We start from the raw sequence: 21,194 nt of genomic DNA on the forward strand, positions 1-21,194 counted from the left end.
AAGAAATTAGACAGTTTTTACAACTAAATGAAAATGCCAGTAGGACATTCAGGAATTTATGGACTACAATGAAACAGTTCTATGTGGGAAATTCATAGCAGTAAATGCCCACAATAGGAAAACAGAGCAAGCTCAAATAAACAACCAAATGATGACTCTTAAACTCCTAGTAAAAGAAGAGCAATATAAACCCAAAGCTCCTACAAGAGAGGAAATTATAAAGACTAGCCAGAAATCAATGCAATGGATACTAAGAGAATGATACAAAAAAAATCAACAACGCCTCCGCGACGTGGTGGACAATCCGCACTCAGGGCTGGCGGGCAAGCTCTTCGCCTGTGTCTCCGTGGCTTTCGTGGCCGTCACGGCCGTCGGCCTCTGCCTCAGTACCATGCCAGACATCCGCGCGGAGGAAGAGCGGGTGAGCGCTGGGCGGGGCAAGGGGCGGTGGGGGGTGGTGCCCTAGGGAAAGGATTGGGAGCCGCCAAGGTAAGGGTGTTCTTTGCTGTGCATGCCTCTCTCCTGCAGGGGTTGGAACCAAAGGCCTTGCACCCTTTGACCCACACTGGTTAAATGGCAGTAAGTGAGGTACAGTCTTGAGGTAACCATCAGTTTCCAAACTACGTTTGTTTTAGGACTGGTGCACACAGTAGCTTTCCACCAAATCTCTCCAGTAGCACAGCCAGTACGGCTAGCAAAGTGTGGACAACGTGGGGCTTTTAAAAAGACATTCAGTATCTTAAGGGTTTAGAATTCTGTGGGTTTAACCCTAAATTTGGTCATCCCAGGCCAAGGAGATGAAGGCTTCACATTCTCCCAGACTAGCAAACCGGGCTAGCTTTGTGAGGTTCCACTTCTGGCCCCCATTCTGTCCTGCCTACTAATCCAAGAATGCCAGTATGTGAAACGTGGGCAGAAGTGTCACCGTGGGTTTACCAGAGTTTCCATGACAAAGCAAGGGGATCACGAGAAAGCCTCGCAGCACGTGTGCACATTGTGAATCGTGGAACATTCTGGATGCAGCCAAGGAAGGTTGTGCACCAGCCAGGGGTTTGTGCTGTCTGAAGTATTGGGATTAGTGGTAAAGCGAACACTGCTGTGTAGATGTCGCTGGTGTCCTCTGGCGCTTGTCTGGGCACTCCCAGACTTTCCTGCAGGGACTCTGGGCTTCACACAGTGACCCTTCCCAGGAGCAGCTCAACTTCACCTTCAGGTTTCTGAAAGTTGTGCCCCAAGCTTGTCTGGTGGGCTCAATGAATTATTCAGAGAAACTAAATTGACCAAGAGTGTGGCATCCCAAACTGCAGGTTAAATTAAAGTGTAAATTTTAGGATATTGGCGTGTCTTCATTGTTGGGTGTCCTGTGACTGAGCTATCAGTTCCAGTTGTCTTCAGCAGTTTCTGACTCTACTTCTTAGGAACAGTTATTCCTTGCAGTATACAAGAAGGAAAAGTCATTTCTGTAGAACCAGGAAATGGGAGAGGTCAGAGCTGCTCAGTTAACAAAAGATCTAGGGAACCCCCCCAAATCCTCTCAGGGTCATCCACTACTTTCACTGTCATCCACCTCTTGACACCCCCAGTTCCCTTTGTGGGGGTGGTGCAGATTGCTGTAGGCCCTTTGGAAAGCTGTTTGGCAGTGGAGGAAGAGCTCTGAAAAAACATTTCTACTGAGAATATCTGTTATGGGCAGGGAGAAAGTAGAGGCTTTTACTCATGTATAAGTGACAGATTGAAAGTCAGGGAAATTCTGTGTACCTAGGGCCTAGCTAAGTAAGTCACCTTCTGCCCAGTCGATGGACTCTGGGGCACCTTAAAGCACCAGGAACTTGTCTGAAAAACTGTTCTTCCTTACCTGTAATCCAATACCTACAGATTATCCTGATGGATCTTGGTTTCAAGGCTAAGATGAACAGGTGCCATAGCTCATACTCCCTGCTGCCCAGCTCCAGGAGGATGACTGTGTAAACTGAATCCCCTTGCCTGTCAGCAATTTGGCGATATTTGTCAGAATACAAGCTCTTGTGAAAAACGAATAGTGTTCCTGCCAGAGAGTCCGCTGATACAATGTGTTCGAGGAAACTGAGTGCAAAGATTTTAGGGTGCACATTGCTTTTTCAGGTATGGGGTGGCAGGTGGCAGGTTCCTCATATTATATCCCATGCCATGTTGTCTGACGCATCTTGGAAGGATGGACTTCTGGGGTCTTGAGAAAATGAGGGCAGACAGGATAGCATGCTTGGATTTTGTCCACTCTACATATATGCCACCTTGCTGAGATTCTCCTTTTGTGTGTCAGAAGGACAGGGTGACAGTTCCTTTGTGAGACCATTGCAACAAAGACTTGAGGGAGGGACACTTAGAAGCATCTGTTCACTGTACTCAAGAAGTACTAAGTACATAAGAGGTTTTGTCACTAACTACCAGAAGGAAAACGTTTCATATTCCATCAACTTTTTTTCTTTTAATAAAGTATACATAAAACTTGCCATCGGCACTGTTGAATGTATTTGGTATACTGGAGTCATTGCACAGCTGTCACCCCATCCATCTCCAGGACTCTCCATCTTAAGAGGAAAGGAAATCCAACACATGCCACAAAGGGTGTGGACTTTCAGGACATTATGCACATTACAAAAAGGCAAATATTTTATGATTTCTCTTCTGTGACCTAACTACAGTAAGCAGTTTCACAGAGACAAACAGTGGTTGGTGCCACGGGCCAGGATGGGGGTAAGGAGTCAGTGTTGGATGGAACAGTATCTCTCAGGAAGATGGAGAGCTCTGGAGCAGGACGATGTGGTGGCTGAGACCCTGAAGCATCTCCTGCCCTGACCTGTGCATTCATTGTTAAGGTGGTACATTTTGCATGGTGTGTATTTTACCTCCCTACACACATTCATGGAGATTTACAGACTCAGGAGAAGCTAAGAGAAGGGTATTTGAGAGGAAGCACTTTGTGGCTCTGTGATCATCCATGACTTGAGGCTGTCCTCAGCAGAATGTGAAAGTGACATGCTTTGAGAATCCAAGCATTAACTAGAGTCACCGAGTTTATGCTCTCATCCTGCCTTGACTCAGAGGAGTCACTACCCATGGTTCTCAGTCTGCTGATCTCCAGCCCCTTCCCCTAGCAGGGCAATGACAGATACTCTGACATGTCCTTTCATCTCATGGGCTATGGCAGGCGCAGAGCCTTAGCCAGGCTCTGCTTCTTTCCTTCCACAGACGGGGGTGCCGGTGGGATGGCAGGTGTCATTCTGTTGCTTGTGAATATCTTGTGGTGAGGAATGGACTGCCCCTAACTTTTTCCCAGCTGAAAACAACACAAATCAATTATGCTTTTTCCTGGTTAGTTCAGGCATTGCTGGAGGTAGCAGACAAGACACAGCACGTGAGGACAGAGACTGATCCAATGCCAGAAATGCTAGAGCAGGGCAGATCTGACATTGTCAATACGCTTACCCAAGGGTGCGCCAGGCTGATGTTCTGGAAACACTGCAGGCCCTTCCTGGAGTGTTCAGGATACACGGTGTGGCTGAGCTGGGCCGGGTGGGGGTGCTGGGCCCATATTCTGACCAACCATGACTGCACAGCCAGGACCTAGCACAGGTGTTCACTTTGGTGGTCATCTGGGCAGCTCTTCTGGCCCTGACTAGCTATGCCTAGGTGAGTTAACCCCAGGGAAGCCAGCTTCCCAGGTCTCTCCAAAAGCTTATCTCTCCTACCCGTCTCAGTGAGATAGGCCTCTCTGGCAAGGCTGTGGGGACCACCACCTGCCTTTGGCCACTCCCCCCTCCTGCTTTGTTCTACTTCAGTGTAGGGGACCAAGGGGTTGCCAGGCAACAAGAGCTGCCACCCACTCAGTGGCCCCACAGCCTGGGGGAGGGGTGGTACAGCCTGGTGAGAAAGGGGCACCTGTGCCTGCAGCTGTGACCCTATGTCAACCCTAGCAGGACCTCAGGCTGGTCTGAGAGTCCAGCAAGGTCTCAGCTCTGCTGGCCACACAATGTGCCTTACATGGTACCAGTCCTGCTTTGGTGTGTCAGACTCTCAGGCCCCTTGCAGCACTTACAGAGCTGGTAGGTAGGGCTGCCGATAAGGCCTTATCCAGAGCCCAAACTTACATCATTAAAGTGATACTGTCAGTAGGTCAGCGGAAGAGTGAGCTAAATAAGCTATTGGGTGGATGTGGGCATTGTGGTGGTACGGGCTGAAGCACCCTCAGGGATCTTCCCATTTGTTCCATAGTTACTGAAACAAACATTGTAAACTGCTTGGCTTAAAACAAGGCAGATTTATTCTGCTACAGTTCTGGTAGGCTGTGTCCAAAATGGTCCTTTGGGGTGGAATCAAGGTGCAGCAGGGCTGGTTCCTTCTGGAGGCTGAAGAACCATTTCCTGCCCCTGCTTGCTGCTCCAGTGCTACCAGAATGCATACCTCTCCTTCTTCACTGCTGCTTGGCACCTTCAACTTCCTCTTACGAAGACCCTGGGACGCGCAGCCCACCTAAGTAACAAAGGACAATCTCCCATTCCGAGGACTTTCATTACACACTTGGAATGGTTAATTTGGGGTGTCAACTTGATTGGACGGAGAAAGATACTGCTAAAATAGCCCATCGTGGAAGGAAGTGATGAGTTTTGTAGGAAGTTAGTAAAGCACACTTCTGGGAGTGTCTGTGGGTGGTTTCAGAAAGGATAGGGACACATAAGCTCTAATCCATCAATTTATTAATCCACTGATGAGGTCATCATTTGATGGCATTACTGGAAAACCATGGAACATAGGAGGTGGCCCTAGTAGAAAGGAGCTGGTCTTGGGAGGCTGTGACCTTGGAGACTACATTTGGTGTCTGGCTCTTCCCCATCTGGCTCTTTCCCCAACTCTGCTTCCTTTCCCCAGTTCTGCCCTTCTGCCATGATTTGCTGCCTTAGATCTAACTGACCATGGACTGAAACCCCTGAACCTGTGATACAAAATAAATCTTTCCCCCTTTAAGCTGTGTATGTCAAGCATTTTGTCCCAGCAATGGAAAGCTGACTAATACAACCTTCTAGTTGCTTTTTCCATGTGTAGTGACATATACTCAGGTTCTGGGGTGATGACATGGATAACTTGAGGGGCTGCTATCAAGCTGATCTCAGTCATAACACATGCTCCCCTGATCCCAGCACAAGGGTCATGGGTCTTGCTGTGCATCCTAAAGCCACAATTTCTGATTCTCCAGAGGAGCCTGGCATATACCTACTATCCCGGTACCTGGTCAGGCACCCAGAGGAGGAGGAATCTGTGTCAGAGCTCTGTAACAGTAGTCAGGCGAAGTGGCAGTGTCTACAGGGGTTGGAAGAAGGCCGGTGTGTTCACACACAGCTTTTCCAAAGTTTGGAATTACATCATCTAATTGCCTACAAGCTCTTAGCTCCTTACAGCTCTGTGGAACTGTAAACCCTGTTCTCATAGGACATGGCTCTTTTTCTTACATCTTGTATTGTGTCCATAATTCCAGATTGAGCAGATGTAGCATGACCCAGATGACACAGAGAAACCCACCCCCATGTGAGGTGCTGAAGACTCAAAGCAATAAACTGGCACCCCTGGCACTGGAGATGGTCATTGTGGAAATTACTGTAGTGTCTCCTGGAGAGGACTGTGCTTCATTTTGGAGAAGGTTAAATATTTCAGGAGTAAAGACTTTGTCATGTGTGTTCACATCCCTAGAACAAGAAGATGAAGAAAAACAGGACTGCCCAGTTACCTGTGAAGCAAGTGCTTCCAGTCCTGAGCTATCTTGAGCAAAATGCTTGCCCAGCCTAGGAACCTGAGGACAGGTGTCTTACACAGCAGGGAGGCTCCTGTGCTCTGGGCCACCTGGGGCAGGAGGGCCTGGAATGGGTCCTATCCCCTGCAGAGGGAGTGTGCCCTGGGGCTGTGCTTTGACTTCATGGAACACAGACTGCCTTTTTCAGGTGGTCGCAGTCCTCACGGCCCGTTCTCCATGTGATCGTTTGTTCAGTGGCTGTTATCTTTCCCAGAAAAAGTCAGTGATGCCCAAACTCACAGTATTCACGTGGCTGTGGAGACAGGTTAGCCCTGAACATCTGTGGCCACAAAAATGTCCCTGAATTCTCTGATCTCAAAAGCTACATTCTGAAATACATTCACAGCCAGTATGCTTTCCTATAGATTTCCCAGTCACTGCACTTGAACAGTTGCACCTCTGCAGATGTGTCTTAGTACTAGTTGTTGGGCCTAGGGGGAGTTTAGAGGGGCCAGAGAGACTAGAACCTCGAAGTGGGTCTCAGCGCCCCTGTTTCCAGATGGAGATGGGGCTTAGTACAAAGGCACTTGTGTAGACTCCTGCCTCCAGCCTTCACCACACTGGAAGAGCCTGCATAAAGGGTAGGTGCCTTTGCCACTCCTGTTGCCTTTGGGTGCATTCAGTGAGTCTGCAGCCTTCACTAGTTGAGGGGTAGAGAATACAAACAACGTCTCTCCCTGAACCATACTGCCATTCAAGAGTACTGTGACGTGCCCAGGAGCTTGGAGACCACACTGCAGGTGCCACGTGTATACACAAATGCCAGTACAGCCTCCGACTGTGGTTGACCTTAACTGCTGTGGAATAACCTGGAAGGAGTGCTGCTTCTCCTGAGATATGTGTGTCTGCTGTGAAACTTGGTGATGCTGGCAGCATTACATCTTTCTGATGGGATCACAGTGGGATCACTGGCATTCTTGGTGTCCAGGAAGTTCCCAGGTGTTGGCTTCCAGGCCGGGTGTACATGCACTGCCATGTCTGCATTGAGCAGTTGGAAATTGTGCAGAGAAACAGGTGGACAGAAATTTTTATTCTATCAAAGAGCTTTGAGATTTCTTCTGTGCGGTGGCGGCTGCTGTGTTGCCTGGAGACAGAGCTGAGAGCCTGGGTCCTGGCGGGCGGCAGGGACAGGCTGTGCATGCCAGCCTGCCAGAGAACAGCCTGTTGCCACTGAAAGCTTGTGGGTGCAGGGTGTGTTTTTCAGAATTCATCACTTCCTTTGATGACCGGCTATTTAGCAGGATTTGTTGATTTTTTTCCTTTAAACTCACGTGACTAAATTAAGGCAAGAAAAATTAGTTATAGATTTCATGACTGGAATTTTGACTGTTGAATTCACTATGGGAGTCTTTGTAGCAGTGTTGAAAGTAGTGGCAAAGTTTCCACTGCACAGTCATATTGTGCACATCACAGCTGCTTCCAGAGTAAGCTTTGCTATCCCTGAGCTGGACCAGAGTTCTGCAGACATTGAATGAAAGGATGTGTATGTAGAGAGATTTACTGCAAGGAAACAGGGGGTCCAAGAAGTCCAAGGTCGGCAGTCATAAGCTGGAGACATAGAGCTGATGCTCCAGTTTGTGGGCAGGTGAGGCTGCTGTCCTGGCTCTGTAGTCAGTCTGTTCAGGCCTTCAGCCAACCAGATGAGGCCGCACACTGGGGAGAGCCACCTGCTAGACCCAGCCCACTGCCTTGCATGTCAGTCCCATCCAGAAACACCCCCACAGGCACACACAAAATGATGTCTCACTGATACACAAGCACCCTGTGGTGGACACACAGTTCCCTATCACATGAGCTCTGACCTTTCATCCATCCCGCACTCTGTTCCTGTTTGGCTAGGAGATTCCATTCACTGGCTTCCCACGACTAGGACTGACAGGTGACAAATTGCACTTCTCACCATCAGCAAAGACATATTTTGTATGTGTTATCCCCTGGCCCCTGGCCAATCTGTGAGGGGCCCTTGACTGGTCTCCCAGGTCTGTGGGCACAAAGTGTAAAGGTAGACACAGCTCATTTTGGGACCACAAGACAGAAGTGTCCCGGACTAGCAGGCAGGGCTCTTGTATTAGGAATGGGTTTCTTTGGAAAGACCAGGGGACCTCTCAGGCTTTCCCCTTCCCATGTCCCATCCTCTCACAGTGGTGATGACTGCCGTGCTAGGGCCGCAGCAACAGAACTACACTCTTGGATCTCAGCCAAAGAAAGTTTCTCTCAATCCAGCATCTGATATGGGCAGTGTAGATCAGTATGTCCTCCCCTGCATCCCAAGAAGCTCAACAGCTGTCCTTCCACCCAGCAAGGGCAAGAGAGAGCAGGGCAGTTGGCTTCACATGAAGCTGAGTCCAAACATCCTAGCCTCTAGTGTCAGCAAGAAGTCTGGCCACACTTGGGTCATAGGCCCAGGTAGAGCTTTGGTTGCTCACATTGGTACTGGTCAGTAGCCTGTGCCATCACAGCCAACAGTGACTGCAGCCTGCTGCCAGTATCCCTGCCAGGCTGCTGCAGTGGAAGGTGTCACAAGGTCCTGCCACAGTCCTCCCACACACAGGTGCATGGGAAGTGGGGGGTGTGGACTGTGTTCAACCAGAGCTAGGGCATCACAGGACCACTTTTTGGTGAGCTGCAGGGCTCGTGTCCCCCATCAAACTGGTAATGGGTTTAGCTTCCTGTTTGCAAAGACCTGGTGCAGGAGGCAGCAGACTGGCCCTTATATTACCCAATGAGACAGCCCAGAGCAGAAGCAGAGCCTCGAGGTGCAGCCTGGGGCTGGGGCTGGGGTTCAGGTGTTCTCTGTGAGTTAGGATTCATTCTGTTGCTGAAAAGGTGAGATTGATGTAGTGCTGGCAGGGTCTCAGCCTTCATGCTCTACCGGGCTGCATCCAATAGGGTATGGTACCTACCCACCCCGTCACTCCCATGCAGCTGGGGCCCCACCAAGTGCCCAGTCCTTACCCCCCACCCAGGATTGCTGCCTGTTTCATGGGAGGCCCTGCTGGGGCTCTGAGGGATGCAGAATATCTGGGCTGGTTTACTTACTGAGCACAGGAAGAACGTAAAGCTCAGAACATTTGTTTCCCTCTACTTCCTGCAGAAAACTGGCAAGACAAAAACTAGGAGAGTTGTGTTTTGGATTTTTGCTTTGGTCTGAAAAAAAATCATGTTCAAATGCTAGAATAAAAGTTACAAGATTCTTTTTTCCATGATCTATTCAAGGCCCTTGTTCTCTTCTGCTACCACAAGAAGCAGAATTTGATACTAGCCAAGTTCTGACTGTTCAGGGCCTTAAAACATTTATTTCTCCTCTAAAGCCTCTGTTTCCTCTTCAATCAAATGCAGGTTCTTCAAAGAGATTAGATTGAATGATTCATAGGAATTAGGGGTCTCATTGTACCCTTTTGCAAACAAGGATGTGAAAGCACTGCATAGGACCATGGCAGCAGCAGAGGGGGCCTGGCCTGGGAGATGGGTGGTTTCACCCTAGCTCCAGAGGTTCCTCAATGACAAGCAGAGTTAGTTGTTGTCCACAGCAGTTACAGGAAAGCTAATCAAAGCCAACGAGCTCTGCAGAGAGCAGGAAGCTCTCAGAAGGGACGGGATGCACTAGGATGGCTTCTTCTGCTTTGCCACAGGTGTATGTGATCAGAAATGCAAAGACCAGTAAGCACCTCAGGCATAGGGAGCCGATGAGAGGATCACTGCTGTCCCCCTGGCCCACCTGAGTCCTGGGTCCCCATTCAGGCTCCTGCACAGCCTCCAGGGAAGGACTGACCTGGCTCCATTGACAGTACAGCCCTTGAAGATATAGGCAGAGGTCCCATTAGTGCTTGCTGTGAGCCTGTACTGGTCTCCCCAAGCAGCCCACCTTGAGTGGCCCCTGATGTACCTGCTGGTGCCCTGTGCCACTCTTGGGCCACAAAGAGAGGAGAATCAGATGTGAACAACGAAGTGACTTCACCCACCCTGCCAGCTTTCCAGGGTGGAGGGAGTATGAGGTCGCTGAAATAAACCATTCCTTGTTAGCTGTCAGTGCCTATGCTGGGATCCTCTGCCCCCTCTATAGCTGCCCAGCATGAGGTAGCTATGTACTACTGAGAGCTTACTGGAAATAAATGGAAATGGCAGGATTTCTCTGAGTATATATGTATGATTTCATTGCCTCCCAGCATTTCCCTAAATAGGACTGAATTATTTTGACAGATATGCTGCATTTTTTTTTTTTTAGGGAACTGAATTCATCCAATCATAAATTCATCAGGCACCACTCAATTGAGAGAGCAGACTTAAGAAGTTGGAATTGAGATGATTTTAGGCTCCACTTAATCCTGAAATATTAAAAGTATAAGATGAAGGGATGTTTTTAATGAGAAGACATTAACTGTCATAATTCACCAAACTAGCTGTTTCTAGATGAGAAGCAAGCGCTATTTTATGGAAACAATTTCCTTGTCAGTGCTGTGGGAAGCTTTGTAGGGATTTCGAGTGGAGCCCTGTGCTGAAAACCTGTCCATCAGAGGGGTCCCTGTCTGCTGGGGAGAGAGTGTGTCATTCAGTGTGGGCTTGTTCTGAAGAAACCCTGCTTCCCAGATAGGTGGTCACCGTTTACCCCCCAGCATCCCTAAATAGGACTGAATTATTTTGACAGATATGCTGCATTTTTTTTTTTTAGGGAACTGAATTCATCCAATCATAAATTCATCAGGCACCACTCAATTGAGAGAGCAGACTTAAGAAGTTGGAATTGAGATGATTTTAGGCTCCACTTAATCCTGAAATATTAAAAGTATAAGATGAAGGGATGTTTTTAATGAGAAGACATTAACTGTCATAATTCACCAAACTAGCTGTTTCTAGATGAGAAGCAAGCGCTATTTTATGGAAACAATTTCCTTGTCAGTGCTGTGGGAAGCTTTGTAGGGATTTCGAGTGGAGCCCTGTGCTGAAAACCTGTCCATCAGAGGGGTCCCTGTCTGCTGGGGAGAGAGTGTGTCATTCAGTGTGGGCTTGTTCTGAAGAAACCCTGCTTCCCAGATAGGCGGTCACCGTTTTCTGAAATGGCATAAATGTGTCTTGAGAAACCAACCTGGCACTTCCACAGGACCATTTGTATAGGCACAATGCCCAGAGGAAGCAAACACTTCAGATCCTGCCACCCCTAAAGAATATGCCAACTCTCAAAAGTGTTTCTCTGATCATAATTAAGTACTTGCTCTTTCAGAAGGATGGGGAAACCAAGCAGTTCGCAGAGCAGAATGAAGTGAAACCAAGAAGTGGTGACCGGCAGGTTTCTCTTTGCTGCCCTTCTCGCGCTCCACTGCAAAAGTGACCCATCCACAGCTGGTAGCCAGCCTGTTTCCCAGCACTGTGGCCCTAAGCAGGGGTGGCAAACCTATGGCACACCTGGTGCACCAGGCTGTTCTCGAAAGCTCTGAAAGGTTCACCATCACTGCTCTAAGCCCTCTCCTAAAACATTCCTAGCATGTCTGCTCAGCCCTGTCATGTTGATGTTAAATGTCTCTCATTGCCACTCTTGTCCCCAAGGTCTTTTCTGTTGTGGCTGATTCTGGAGTGAACATTTTCCTTATCCACAGATGATTTCTGAGGTGCCTCGTTACTTGTGACCTGACCCTTGGTGGTTCCAACACTGAGCTCCTTGGAGGTGGTGCCATTCTGTATCACCTTATCCGTGTGTCTATGACCCTGGCTGCTGTGTCCACCCTGCGCTGGGATTCTTATGTAAATACACTTGTCTTTCTAAAAGATTTCTTGTACTTTCTCAGTTTCCTTTCTATCACTAGGAGGTAAACCTCTTTTCACACGTTTATCTGCTGGTTGCCCTGAAGGGAATTTCCTTCCCTTCATTGTTCTTGATTCTCTTTATGCACAGAAGGCAATGCCCAGCGCCCACTGGTCCACCACATCCTGGGCCCAGGCACCACCCCTCTCACTGGGCACAGTTTCTCTCCATCACTCATGCTACTCCCTGAGCATGCATCTCTGCAGGCCCCACATCCTCCTCCTTTCTTTGTCCCCTTTGTGAGCCTTCACAGATCATCTGCATTCTGTCCAAGAAACTTATGATATATATGAATGACATATAGGGTCTCGCTATACAGTTCAGGCTGAACTTGAACTCACTCTGTAATACAGAATAGCCTCAAATTCATGACAGTCCTCCTGTCTCAGCCTCCAGAGTGCTGGGATTACTGGTGTGTGCCATTCTGCCTGGCACCAGAACCAGTATTATCAAAATGGCCATAGTGTCAAAACTGATACATAGATTTTATGTTATCCCAATCAATGGCATTCCTCATGGAACTAAAAAAATAAAATTTGTATAGAACCAGAAGAGATCCAGAATATCAAGCAAACCAGGGCAGCAAAAGCACAGCAGGAGACATCACAATCCCAGATTCCAAGCTGTATTACAAAGCTACAATGATAAAAACAGTGTGGTACTGGGACAGAAACAAACATGTAGATCAATGAAGCAAAACAGAGGAAACAGAAACAATCCAGGGACATTCAGTCATCTGATCTTTGACAAAGGCAGCAAAAACAGACTGGAGGAAAGATAGCCTCATTAACAAATGGTGCTGTGAAAACTGGTTACATACATGCCAAAGACTGAATTTACACCTGTATCTCCCACCGTGTGTTAAACTAAAATCAAGATGAATCTAAGATCTAAATATTTAAAATAGAAACATTTAACCTACTGAAAATAAAATAGGGAAAACTCTTGAAAATATAGGCATAAATAAAGGATTTTCTCAACAGAACCCTGGTGGCACAAGAAATAACATCAAGAATCAGTGAGTGGGTGTATGTAAAAATTTAAAACTTCTGCACAGCAAAGGAAAGAGCCAAAACAGTAAACATACAACGGGAAAAAAACTTTGGCCAGCTACTCCTCCAACAGAGGTCTAATGTCTGGAATATATAAAGAGCTCAAAAAAATTAGAACTCAAAAAAAAAAAACCCAAAATGAAAGATTCAAAAAATAGGTAACTGAAATGAGTAGACATTTCTCAGTAGTAGTACAAATGACTAGTAATTACATGAGAAAAATGTACAACGTCTTTGAGCCTGAGAGAAATGCAAATTAAGACAACACTGAGATTCCAGCTTATCCTAGAAAGAATGGCTATCATCAAGAAATCAAATAATAATAAGTGCTGGTCAGGCTGCAGGGAAAAGGAACCCTTCTATATTGTTGGACGAATGAAAACTAAAAGTCACTGTGGAAATTCCTCAAAAAACTAAAACTAGAAATTTCACTTGACCTAGCTATTTCCCTTGTAGGTATCCTCCTGAAATAATTAAGAACATATTTCAGTGATACATGTATACTCATGTTTATAGCAGCACAATTCATAACAGCTAAATTTTGAAGCAGTCCATCAACATACGAGTAAAGAAAGAAAATGTGGTATTTTAGTGCAGTGGAGTACTACTTAGCCATAAAAAGGATAAATTGGAGTCCATAGTAGAAAAATGGATGCACTTGAGACCATAATATTAAGCAAAATAAATCAGCTAACCAAGGTTAAAATATTGCACAGTTTCTCTTATATGAGGAAACCAAAGTATAAATAATTTAAACAGCAAAATAAAAGATAATGCAAACGAAGGAGGTAAATGCAAAGAAGATCTAGAGATGAAGGGAGAGGAAGAAGAGAGAGGGCAAGGGGAAGTAAAAAGAATTAAGATGTGCTATGTACATGGACCGACTCCCCCTGGAGAATGTAATTGTTGTGTACTGAAAACATAAGAATAAAACTGCAACATATATGGCAAAGGGCTAATGTCCCTAAAATAGACGTTCTGATAAATTAATAAGAAAATAACAGCACCACAGTGGAAGGAGGGCCAGGCACATGAATCAAAAGTGACTATTAGAAGTGGCCACGAACACAGGAAAAGACATTGATGATAAAAGAAAGACATGTCAGATAATGAGCTATCATTTTGTTTATCCCTTTAGCCAAGACTAGAATACTTGTCCACACCCAGTGTTCTGGGTGTTCAGAAGCGGGCCTTCCATGTGGGAATGGGTGTGCCTGTCCAGAGGAAGAGTGTGACTGCACCCAAGCAGGAAGTCCACTCTGGGAACTCAGGAAATGAGGGGTGTTGAAGGCTTAGGATGTTCCGGGACTCGTGTATAATAGGTGAACATTTGAAACAGCACCTTACACATCTATACTTTCTGGTAGTGGCAGTCTAGTTCATTCAAACCAATCCACATGCTGCAGAGACAGGGCTCAGTGGACTGAGCTGGGCACAGAGCCCAGAGTGGAGGAGGAAGTAAGCACATTCCATCCTTAGTACAGTGACACAGCTATAGGATGCAGCCCTCAGGACATAGCTAACATCAGTGAAGAACCGAGGCTACGAATAGCCCTTGTTAGGCCCAAGTGGAGATTGAATGTGTGGCCTGGAACTCTTCTGTGTGGGACATTCTCTCCTCATACTTGAAGGAGGCATCGCTATTTGTAAATGTCCTGTCCTTGCTCTCAAAACTTCCTACCAGGGCCTCAGATCACTCTTGAAAGCTGTAAATTGTGAAGCTCTCTCAAGAGCGCAGTGGAGCTCACAGCTGCAGATGGCACATTGTTGTGCTCAGTGTACGCCACCACGATGTGGGCAGTCACCAGTCCTATGTTCTTGTTTAATGCAGAGTATTCGTCTCAGCGTGCACTAGCAAACACAGTAGGCCAGCACCCTTCAAAGGCCAGGTTCCATTCAGCCACGAGAAGGCAGAAGTTAGGGATGCTTGTAATGGTTGTATTTGTGTCTTTATATATCACAGCACAAAACTAGTTAACCAGGTGTTGGTGGAATGAAATGACAGGTCTGCTTCAGCACAAATAATTTGAAATGAGTAATTCATTATTTCTGCATAAATGACTGTGGCACTATTTTTACCTCATTGGTCCTCTCCAGTAGATTTGACATTCCTCTGCTACTTGTCTGTTACATTATACCAGATTTAACTACAAGAGCGCTTTTCCAGAGATAATTGAAAAGAAAACCTCAATTAAGTTCAGTCAAATTGTTGTGAATTTGTAGTTAAGGAAAGTAGTTAAATATTTCTTCCAGGTACTTATGGGAAGTAAAGATGAAGTCTGCACACAAAGTCATTTATTGCAGACTGAGTGAGGACAGTGGGGTTTATGTTTCAGTGTCCAGTCTGTGAGTGCCATGGGCTCAGGACTGTGGATGCCTACAGCTGAGGGTGGCACTGCTGCTGACTGTCATGCCTGGGCACATGCAGCAGATGGTTGGACTGATGAGATGGCAATAAACTTGGGCCATAGTTGGAGGGATGTGGGCAGTGGAACAATGTAATCACACAAGTACACTCTTGGACACCCAGGAGGGAAGTCACAGGCTTAGGATGTCTGTAAAGCAACTGTCTTGCCATGCTGGACCCTCACCATTGGCATTCAGGGTCTCCTGTTCTCAGGCTTTCATTTAGCTAATGGAGAAAGATGTTCAGAGTTGAGCTCCTTGTCAGTGCTCCTTGTCAGGCAGATGCTACTGAATTTTTGATGGCAAGAGACAAAGGCAAGCTGAAAGAGAGAGCCTGTGTTAGACACCCCTGAGCATCATGAGAAGAAACTACAGCTTGAGGCAGCATGCCCGAGTCCTGCAGCCTCAATACCAAGGAAACTGGCCTGGTCCGTCTGTGTTCACAGGAAATGAACAGTACCTACCTAAACACTGCGTCTGCAGGGACCTCACCTTCTGGTGAAGTTCCCAAAACAGTTCAGTTTTCCGAGTCAGCTTGTCCTAGTGTGAGATATCTGAGCCAGCCCAGCACTCTGATCGCTGCTCTTCTCTGCCTGGCAGGGGCCTTCTGGCTCAGTATCCACCCACCACTCTTTGTCATGATCTTTTTGCTCCAACAATTTTGAAAGATAGTTTTACAGGATATGTTAGTCTGTGGATTGTTTTCTTTTAGGGCTTGAAACACTTCACTCCAAGCTCTCTTGGCTGTCAAGGCTTGTTTTGATAAGTCTGTTGTAATACTAGTGCATTTATCTTCTACGTGATTTGTTCCTTTTCTCTAATAGTTCTTAATAGTCTATTTTTATGTTGAAATTACATTAAAGTAACAGAAAAGACCTGCCATTGTTGGAAACAAGAGAAAGCAGAGAGCAAAATAAAGGGGAAAAAAAGAAGAAAGAAGGAATCAAGAACAAAAGAAATGAGTGCCCCAAAAATTCCTATGGGTTTTTGAATGAGTGGTTTCCTTCCAGGGTCTGCAATTCCAGAATCCACCAAATATGGGGGAGGAATAGTGACTCACTACTCAGACCTATTTTATTTCTACTCTTATGCTTTTGTGTGTGAATGCTGAATCTTCCCTGCCTTTTTCTGCTGGGTGTGGTTGGTCAATGGTGTCAACTTCAAGGATGTATTCACTCCTCCTGCTCCCAGTTTCCATGTCCTTCTGTGTGATCCAAGTCACAACTTGCTCTGCCTAGCTTTACAGCCTGTGGGTTTGTAAGGTGTACCCCACGGCTCAAGAGGCCCGTCTGTCTATATACCCCAGGCCGTGGCAACTGTCCTAGCCAATATATGTCCCTGCTCACATTGGCAGATGGAGAAAATAAACAGACCACTGAGTTCTGTGCTGGGAGAAGCAGCCAGGCAGGGTAGGGTGTCAAATAGTCCACTGGACTTGATGCCAGCACTCTCAGACCGAGGCCCCTCCAAAAGCCACACCTGACCCCCTGGCTTCTCAACTTGGTAGGTGGGCCCTGTGTCCTTCCTGGTCCAGCTTAAACTTCTCAGGGGGTCAGTGTCTAGCCTGTGCCCTCTTTGTGACTGTGATTCCAGAAGCCCTGGTGTGGTATTCCATAGTTGTTCTATAGCTCAGTCTTAAACAATTAACCCCATCCCCAAATTCTCCTGATTAAACCCTCTCAAGTATGGCAGTTGCTGCCCTGGATTTCTTTACAACGCTAGCCTGACATGTGATAGGAGTCATTTCTAGAGTAAAACCCTTCATTTTTGTACAGTTAAACTAAACGTGGGCTTTTTGGAGGGATAGCGCAGGTGGCCCAATGTGTTATTTCTCTCTCTGGAAATGCTGACCTTCTCCAAGCTTACCTTGTACCTGTGTTGGCAGAGACAGTTGCATCTCCTCAGGAGTCAGGAATGGCCTTTCTAGACTGCTTTATTTTCTTTGTATTGTGCTATTTCTCCAGCTTCTCTGGTGACAGACATCTACTACTTTTTTTTTTCACTGAATTGTTTTGTGAGAGTCTCGATTCCAGCTCCCAGAGAGGCTGTATTTTGCTTCTGTTTTTATGCTGTTTTTTTTTTAATCAACTGATTTTATCAAAGTGGAAAGGCAATAAAGAATAGTCTTTTCGACAATGAGGCCAGAGCAACTGGGTGTCCACATTCAAAAACAAAAACACAGCCCATGCCTTATATTTTATACATAAATTCATCTCAGAATGGGCCATAGAGTTACAAAATGTAAACATATAAAACTTTTAGTAGAAAACAATCTGCTTATGTAGATTGAGCAAAGAGTTCTCAGGTATGACATCAATAGCATGATCTAGAAAATATTGATAAATTACACTTCACCAATATTAAACATTTTCATTTGCAGAACATTAGAATTAAAAACAAGCCTCTGACTGAAAATATTTGTAAATGGCTCATACGACAAAGGAGATAATTTCAACTATAAGAAAATCTAATTTTAAAGGGAACAGGAGAAGCCAGGCGTGATGGCATATGCATGCAACCCCAGCTACTAGAGAGGCTGAGGCAGGAAGATTGTGAGTTTCAGGCTTGCTTGGGCAACTTAGCAAGAATCTTTCTCACAAAAGGGAGAAAGTGGTGGGCAGAGTTGGAGGGAGAGAGGAAAGCAAGAAAGTGGGGCGAGAAGAGAAAAAAGACTTGAACAGATGTTTCATCAAAGAAACATCTTTGGGGGGGGCCAGGGATGTTGCTCAGTGGCACAGCACCTGGCCGGCAAGTGCAAGGCTCTGAGGAGTTGGATTCCCGGTACAAAAAAAAAAAGACGTACAGATGGTAAATATATCAAAAGATGTTGAACTGTATCAGTTATTGGGGCCATGCAAATTAAGCCCCAGTGAGATTTGACTTATACGTACGTTAGAAGGACCATAATTTGAAAAGCAAGCAAGCTGACAGTGGCAGGTCCTGATGACGATGCAGAGCAAGTGGAATGTCCGTGCCCCGCATGTGACCACTTGGGAGTGGTTACACAGGCACTCGCATGATCTGGCAGTCCACTCTAGGGGTTCATCCAACAGAAAGGAAGTGTACTCTATATACGCAGTAGGTTTGTTAATGAAGGCTTGTGACGACTGAATTTGTAATGCCCAAAACTGGACACAGTTCAAATGTGCATCCACAGTTGGACAGATGCGCAAACTCTGATACACCTCAGTGAGCAGCAGAAAAGAACAAACTATTGAAACATATGAGTGACCCCCTGATCATTCTAAGTGGGAGAGCCAGACCCAGGGCAGCAGTTTACGATTCTGCTCATACGGCCTCCTGGAACAAGCATTCTAAATTTGGCTTACTGAATCTTTGACATACGGGAAATGGGAAGGCATGCAGGGGCCATGCAGCCCTCTGCTTCCCTGTGTCTTCACAGTTGTGTCTGTGATTGCTCAGACTTCTCATGGTCAACTGAGCTGCTCCCTTGGAAAGTCACCAACCTTTGCTTCTCAGGCCACAAGTAACTGAAGGATGATCAGTTCCTTTCTGGAAAGAAAACTAAAGCAAAGAAGGGGCCCATGGCCCAAGCTGGGTTACTCCTGATTACCTTTCACATGAAGACAGTGCACCCTGGAGACCAGAAATGGAGTTGTCATTTAGGAAGGATGCAGTGTCCTTTCATGGGTCAGGATATGGATTCCAGGCAGAGTGAGCCAGGCAGTGGAAGGGAAAGACAGTGACATACAGAGCCACACCAGACGCATGTGTGGGACTGGTGCTGGCTCTCAAGTAGAGCGAGGGCAGTTCCTGCTGCTGGAGCAACGAGGCTGCTCCTGGTAAAAGCCTCCACCTCCAGCTCCAGTGTGGGCCACATCAGAACGGGTAAGGGTAGGATTCAGGGACTGTGTCTCCTCAGCTAAGCAACAGACCTAGGAGTCCTCTCCCCACCCCCCACTGACCTCCTGCTCCTAGAATCCCCAGTCCCCTTCTGCAGTCACCAGCCCACTCCCTGATCATTCCAGCAGTTCTCAGCCCTCACCTGGGGATCTGCACCTGGGCCTGGACTGTAACCCCTTTCAGTTTCCTTCCCTGGCCCTGGTCTCTGGACACCCCAACACCAGCTGAGGCCCCTCTTTCACTTCAGCATAAGCTCCTGCTGCCACTTAGTGCCCCACACTGCCCTGCCCACCCTCCTCCTCTTCACCCTGCCTATCCGAGTCTATCCCCTCACCCCTGCCTGGTGGCCCTACATCCTAATATTTGCATTTCCAAAACCCCACTCCTTTGCCTCCCCTCTTCCCACCACCCAAGCTCTGAGACAGCAGCTCCTAAGCACAGGCCCCAGCCACCAGCCTTCTCTCCCCAGGGTCCCCAGCCTGGCCTGCACCCCATACTCAGTGAGTGAAGGGCAGGACATATCTCTCTGGGTGCCCGCTCCTGTCCAAGTGTAGAGCTGAGCAAGTTTTCAGCATGGGGACTTCCCTTGTCACCCATCCAGGGATGGCCCTGACAGCTCCTCCACATTTCCTGCCTGTGTTGGCATCAGCTTCAGTTTCTTTGCAGGAGTCTCCTGACAGGGAGAGATTCCTCTATGCCCCTTATTCTGTGACTCCAGCCTTTCAGGGAGCCATTGGCTCCATCCTGACTCCTCAATGGCTCCCTGAAGGAACAGGTGGCCTCCATAGGGTCAGGAAGGTGCTGGAGACCTGGCTGAGCCCAAAGAAAGAGAAATCTAGATTTTGAGATTTTCCTTGTTACCGCTTTACATTTTCTACATAGGACTGGAAAATGCTTGAATTTCTATAGAGAGCAGACCCAAAGGAGACAAGCAGGATCCAGGCCCATCTGGGCCGTGTGTGTCTGCTCTCTGAGTGGGTCCTTAGCCTGGCTCCAGTAGTGGGATTTCTGGGATGTATTTTCCAGCACGTTTCCACAGATGCAAGCAACTTGCTCTTGGTTTGCATAGAAACGCTGCAGGAAACATAAAATGGGTTAAAGGGATGAAAATGTGGACCTCTTTGTTGGGGGGTCACTTCCTCCACTGCAGAAGTGTTTGCAGGGCTCCCAGGGGCCTCCCAAGCTCCTCACAGACCTGCCCGTTTGGGGACTCCAGCTCCAATCCTGACAGAGTAATGGGTGGAAGCTGTCAGCAGAGCCTGCTCCACAACCCCTCAACCAGCCACCTATGATCAGGGCCTGGATGAAGCACAGAAAACCACTGAGCATCCAGACAGTGCAGCTCAGCACTGAGGAGACAGAGCTGAAAGGAATCGGGCCGTCTGGGATGCTGAGCCTCTGTGGCAGGGACCTTATCTAACCTTCCAGCCCCAAGCCTGGCATAGCCTATGGATACATGTACAACTCAAGTTAGATTGCACAGGGCAATTGCAGCCTGCAGTGTGACCACAGGAAACCACACAGCCAGGAACAAGCCTAGCAGAAGTTGAAAATGACACAGAGGGGATTTCAACCTGGAAGGCCAGGCTGAGTGCAGGGTTATTTCTGACCTGATTTTGGCCAAGTAGGACAGATATGTCAGATCATGATGAATTGGGGTCTGTTTTCTGGGTTGAAAGATCTAGAAATGGCTTCTGACAAACCTCCAGCTGGTTAAGATACCCTCCAGCCTGTGGCTCCAGCCAGTGGTCCAGCTCACTATATGTCCCCCAGGTGGGAACCCTCCCCATACATCAGCTGAGGGTGACTAGTGGGGGCTCAGTGGACATGTGCTGGGCTCTGGTGCCCTGTGCCTCAACATCTCTGAACCCCCCCACCCCGGGATACTGAGTTTGTCCATCCCACCACCACCAATGAGGGGCCATGGCAAGGGGAGCAGGGGACTCAAGAAGAGCGAGGTTGTGGGCCTGGGATTTAGCTCAACAGTTCTGCTGTCTGCCTTGCAAGTGCAAGGACCTGAGTTCAAATCCCCGGTACCAAAAAAAAAAAAAAAAAAAAAAGAGGGAGGCTGAAACAATGGAGGTGGAATGGACACCTCTAAAATGCCCTGTGTCGTTACTGAAACATCCATCAGAGTTTCAGTCCTGTGGCGGGCAGGAGTGTGCACTAACTGGGGGTCAAGACAGTAGCAGTTGCCAACTAGATTTATATATTTTTATATATATGTCACAATCAAACATGTTAATTCATACCT

General features: G+C 47.2%; 1 protein-coding gene across 1 annotated transcript in view; it reads left to right on the forward strand.

Annotated features, from left to right (window-relative positions):
* Positions 1-21,194, forward strand: part of Kcng2 (potassium voltage-gated channel modifier subfamily G member 2) — a 67,581-nt gene that overhangs the window by 26,105 nt on the left and 20,282 nt on the right. Inside the window, exon 4 of the mRNA XM_010644149.3 lies at positions 270-421. Within this exon, the coding sequence (XP_010642451.2) occupies positions 270-421 (152 nt within the window). The remainder of the gene's footprint in view (positions 1-269; positions 422-21,194) is intronic.

Source organism: Fukomys damarensis, unplaced genomic scaffold (assembly GCF_012274545.1).
Source record: "Fukomys damarensis isolate Sample0158 unplaced genomic scaffold, DMR_v1.0_HiC HiC_scaffold_30, whole genome shotgun sequence".
NCBI lineage: Eukaryota > Metazoa > Chordata > Mammalia > Rodentia > Bathyergidae > Fukomys > Fukomys damarensis.